The sequence below is a fragment of the Humulus lupulus genome, chromosome X, assembly GCF_963169125.1.
Source record: "Humulus lupulus chromosome X, drHumLupu1.1, whole genome shotgun sequence".
Taxonomy (NCBI): Eukaryota; Viridiplantae; Streptophyta; class Magnoliopsida; order Rosales; family Cannabaceae; genus Humulus; species Humulus lupulus.
In genome coordinates this window covers 37,074,316-37,079,760 of record NC_084802.1, presented here as the reverse complement: position 1 = coordinate 37,079,760, position 5,445 = coordinate 37,074,316, and the positions used below count along the sequence as shown (strand labels likewise).

At 34.2% G+C, this 5,445-nt stretch overlaps 1 protein-coding gene across 1 annotated transcript; it reads left to right on the top strand.

Moving 5' to 3' along the window:
* Positions 1-2,118: 2,118 nt before the first annotated feature.
* LOC133805715 (protein FAR1-RELATED SEQUENCE 5-like) lies at positions 2,119-4,035 on the top strand. The gene is made up of 3 exons (XM_062243876.1): positions 2,119-2,441; positions 2,521-2,829; positions 2,913-4,035. Exons 1-3 carry the CDS (start codon positions 2,119-2,121, stop codon positions 4,033-4,035), a joined length of 1,755 nt encoding a protein of 584 aa, XP_062099860.1.
* Positions 4,036-5,445: the final 1,410 nt, after the last annotated feature.

The window sequence follows — 5,445 nt, the reverse complement described above, 5'->3', positions numbered from 1 at the left end:
GTTGTTCTCAGTTCTTGCAGGCACTTCCACAGGTGGATTAGGCGGGACCCGAGCTCGGGTACTCCTCTGAGGCCTAGAAGGAGCAGATGGATCTGCTGGTGCTGGAGGTTGTGTCGGCCTCCTTGTGGCAGCATTTTTTCGTGGACGTCCACGGGGCCTCCGGGGAGGAACGTGCACGTCCCTTGGAGGAGGGACTTGGTTTTCGTTCGGAGGTGGGGGCTGAGCCACCTGCGCCTCTGCAGCTATCCTGGTCAACTCCTCGTTACGTTTGTTGGCTTCTGCCAACAACTGTTTCAGCTGCCGATTCTCCAATTCTACAATAGGGACATAACGCTCAGGATTGTAGTACATGTCCTCATCCCTTGGTTGTGGAGGTGGTCCCTGGGAATCAGAGGACCCACTTATTTCATCAGCATCCGGGTTCTCCATTGGCTGTTTTCCAGGATGCCTTGGGTAATTTTCTTCAGGGGTGTTCTGATTGTTTGCAGCCATGAATCTCTCAGGGATGAATGCTTAAGGCTCTCAATGAAAGCACCAAACTGTTGACGCCGTTTTTCGTCAACAGATAAAAGAAGAGCACAAAAACAATGGATGACGATGGCCAAACGGAACAAACAAATCAAACACACGATTTTTTACGTGGTTCAGCAGTTAAATCTGCCTAGTCCATGAGTCTCTGTTATTAATCTTAAGATTATCTCTGAAAAATTCTTTAGCATGAATTCTCCAGAGTTTTCTCTCAAAGATCAGAATTTCAGTCCATTACAATGGTGCATGGCTTCTCTATTTATAGAGAAGGATGCAGAATACTATCCCACATATTTTGGGTAGTTACTCTTTTGTGAATAAAAATAAATGGCTTTAAATGCTTTTAATCAGATAAACAAGGAAACGTCCCTGAAGACCAGGGAATGCATAACTGACTAAATAATATCCCACGATTCTTGGGGATTTACATCAATAAATGAGGATTACATCTCATGTTTACAATACTTGTAGATATTCAAGGTGGTTATAGCGTATCTCCAAGGCTTCAGCATCTCAGGTTTCCTGTCATTGTGTGAGCCACTGACATCTCCCGAGCTAACATTGCTTTCGAGATAGTACATCGAGCTCAAGACCCATGCTCCGAAGTCCCTGAAGATGAAGGTGTTCTCGGAGCTACCTTTCGAGATCGAGATCATTTCGAGGTCACCGCATTCGAGATCATATATCATACTTTGCATGCTCGATTTACAATCCTAGATCATACTCTAATCCTCACGAGACCATTTATTGCGAACTCAGCTTTCGAGGTCATATTTACCATGGCATGAAATCTGGGTATAACAGCTATTATAATTTCGAAATTTATAAGCATCAACTTTTCAATCACCCCACTAATTATATTAATTGATGCAATTTTAATAATATAGTCAGTTTAAATATAAAAAATATTGAATAGTGCTACACACCATTCGAAAAAAAAATCAGAAGGAATAGGCTGGAGAAATGACTAGTTACGAAAATGGTTTGGAAGCTGAACAAGAAGATACAAAATCCTTATCTTCTGAACATGAAGTAGACCCTGCTGGGGGAACACGTTTGGAAGAGACAAATGATGAAGACGTACCAGAAGACAATGTTGAGTGTGGCATTATTGAAGAATGGACCGAACCTGATATTGCACAATGGAGGAGCTTGCTTCAATTTTTGGATATTGACAAAGAACCAGAACATATTCAGTTTTCGGACTTCGAAGGGAAGGAGTTTGTAAGTATTGAACAAGCATAATCTTTTTATTTTTTGTATGCGAAAATGATGGGGTTTAGTGTTAGAAAAAAACTGAAGAGGGAGGACAAAAAATGTATTTTACACATTAGAAGTTGGGTGTGTTCAAACGAAGGTTTTAGAGAACAAAAATGTTGTAATCTTGATAATAGGTGTAAAGAAGCTCGTGCTCTAACAAGAACAGGTTGTAATGCAGAGTTTAGAATAAATTTAAATAGGGAAACTAACCACTGGATTACAAAGTGTTTTAATAACCACCACAACCATAAGTTTGCCTTCTTTCGTGAAAAACCATTTCTTAGATCTCATAGAATATTTAGGGACGAGATAAGGGAACAAGTTATGTCAATGAAGAGAGCCGGAATTAAGACATCCCAAATTTGGAATTACATGGTAGAAGTTCATGATGGTTGGGAAAATGTGGGATGTATCAAAGATGACTTGTACAAGGGAATCTGTAAAAAATATTCAACTTGGGATGATTGTGACACGTCCACAGCAATGGGTTATCTCGAAGCAAAAAAAGGGTCGGACAACATGTTTTTCTACAAGTATGATGTAGATAAAGAAAATAGATTGAAAAATTTATTCTGGTCTGACGGGACTTCCCAGGTTGATTACCAATTATTTGGTGATTGTTTGGCTTTTGATTCTACTTACAAAACCAATAGGTATTTTTAATTTTTTTTTTTACCTTATATCGATTTCTTAGTAAAATATCAAATATTATATTAATTTTTTGTTCAACAGGTACGGAAAGCCATTAGTAATACTACTTGGGTCTAATAATCATGACAAAACGTGTGTGTTTGGAGCTGCACTTCTTGATAATGAGACTTCGACCACATATGATTGGGTATTGGAAACATTTTTAGAGTGCATGGGTGGTAAGATGCCGTCAGCAGTTTTGACGGACGGTTGCAAAGCAATGAACAAAGCACTAGATAATATTAAGCCTGGTGTTCCACATCGTATTTGCTCGTGGCACATACTAAAAAATGCAATGCACCATGTACACAATATAGCATTCCATCAAGAATTGAAGAAATTTATTTTCAGGTAATACATTAAATGGTGTTTTATCTTATTCTCTCAATTATAATATGAAAACATTTATATTTTTATTTTTTACAAAAATATAGGTATTACAAGGAGGAAGAATGGGAGGATAATTGGAAAGTGACTGTGAAGAAATATAGATTGACAGGAAATGCATGGGTGGAAGCAGAATATGGCACAAGAAAGCAGTGGGCAGATACTTTTCTTCGTGGTATTTATTTTGGTGGAGCTACTGCTACCGGTAGATGCGAATCTATGAATGCATTCTTGAAAAGAGATTTGCAAAATAAAATACCATTGTGGATGTTTATACGACACTTTGACCATGCTTTATCTATGTTACGTTACAACGAGATGAAAGAACACTACAGAACTAATTTGACTGAACCGGTTTTGAACCAGACAACTATGTCGTGTGTGGAGGATGAAATTTCTTCAATTTTCACAAGGGAAATTTTTACAAGGATAAGAAAGGAGATACGGTGTGGCGATAATTATATTGTCCTAAAGGATGATAAGATACCAGGTTACACTCTTTGTTTGGTGAAAAAATATATTGGTTCTGGATTAAAGCGCAAAGCGTTAATCTCCAACGATGGGGATGATGTGCGATGTGATAGCTATTCTCTTGAGACAAAAGGAATTCCATGTAGACATATTTTTATTTCATTGAAGAATTTGGAGAGAAGAAGTTTGCCAATTTGTTTGGTAAATAGACGTTGGCTAAAAGATGCTAAAGAAGTTCAACTGTTAACTCAAGGTAATGAAAGAAAGTGTCCTCATCCTGAAGTTATTGAAAATTCTAGGTACGGTGGTGTAACCACACAAACTACTATCACGTCGTACCTTGCTACAAGAGCACGAGAAGCATTTCAAAAGGCTATGAAAGTTATATCAGAGTTGAATGCAGAATTGGAAAAAATGCCACCAGATGAAGAGTTAAAACATCCTCAAAATGATGAAGGAGTATTTCCTAATAATATTTTGGACTCTCAGATTAAAAAAACAAAAGGCAGACCAACTACAACCAGTTTATCGAAATCATTCTCTAGAGGTGCAAAGAAGAGAAAACCAAAAAAATCTCTATTACATTGCAAGTATTGTGGTGAGGTTGGACATGATTCAAGGAATTGTCCTATGCAGCCAAAGTCCACTACAAAGAAAAATGGTCATTCGAAGAATAAGAAGAAAAAAATCAATCCATGATTAGTGATGTCTTTTGTATAATTGTTTACAAACACTTTCTGTATTGCAATCATTAATTTCGGCTACAACAATATAGGGCAAATTATTGTGTTTTTTTTCCAGATATTATAAATATGGTACTGAGAATTGGAAAATTTAATTCATTTGCATAATTAGGGCCCACACTAATAATTAGGTTGAACAATTAAATATTGAATACATGTTAAATATCAAATGCACCTCTTCATATTCAAAGACAATAACCAACTATCTAAACCCTAATTTCAAAAATTATAATTAGATGTGTAAAATTTATTAATATACAAACCCTAATTTCGGCTATGCCAATTGTGGTTTACAATTAATATTGAAATTTTTTAGCATTAAAAATACAAAATAATTGCACATCTTAAATATAGTATTGAGAAGTGGGAATTGTTAATGCACCTCTTCAAATTGAAAGACTCAAAGACTATATATATCCTAGCATTTGGTAAATAATTAATTATTATATAAAAATATATTTTTTATCATTAATTTCGGCTACAACAATAAAGGGTTAATTATTGTGTTTTTTTTTCATATATTATAAATATGGTATTGAGAATTGGAAAATTTAATTCATTTGCATAATTATGGCCTACACTAATAGTTAGTTTGAACAATTAAATATTGAATATACGTTAAAAATTTAATGCACCTCTTCATATTCAAAGACAATAACCAACTATCTAAACCCTAATTTCAAAAATTATAATTAGACATTTAAATTTATTAATATAAAAACCCTAATTTCGGCTATGCCAATGTGGTTTACAATTAATATTGAAATTTTTTAGCATTAAAAATACAAAATAATTGCACATCTTAAATATGGTATTGAGAAGTGGGAATTGTTAATGCACCTCTTCAAATTGAAAGACTCAAAGACTATATATATCCTAGCATTTGGTAAATAATTAATTTTTATATAAAAATATATTTTTTATCATTAATTTCGGCTACAAAAATATAGGGTTAATTATTGTGTATTTTATTTCAAATACTTTAAATATGGTATTGAGAATTGGGAAATTTAATTCATTTGCATAATTATGGCCTACACTAATAGTTAGTTTGAATAATTAAATATTGAGTATACGTTAAATATTAAATGCACCTCTTCATATTCAAAGACAATAACCAACTATCTAAACCCTAATTTCAAAAATTATAATTAGCTGTGTAAAATTTATTAATAAAAAAAACCCTAATTTCGGCTATGCCAATGTAGTTTACAATTAATATTGAAATTTTTTAGCATTAAAAATACAAAATAATTGCACATCTTAAATATAGTATTGAGAAGTGGGAATTGTTAATGCACCTCTTCAAATTGAAAGACTCAAAGACTATATATATCCTAGCATTTGGTAAATAATTAATTATTAT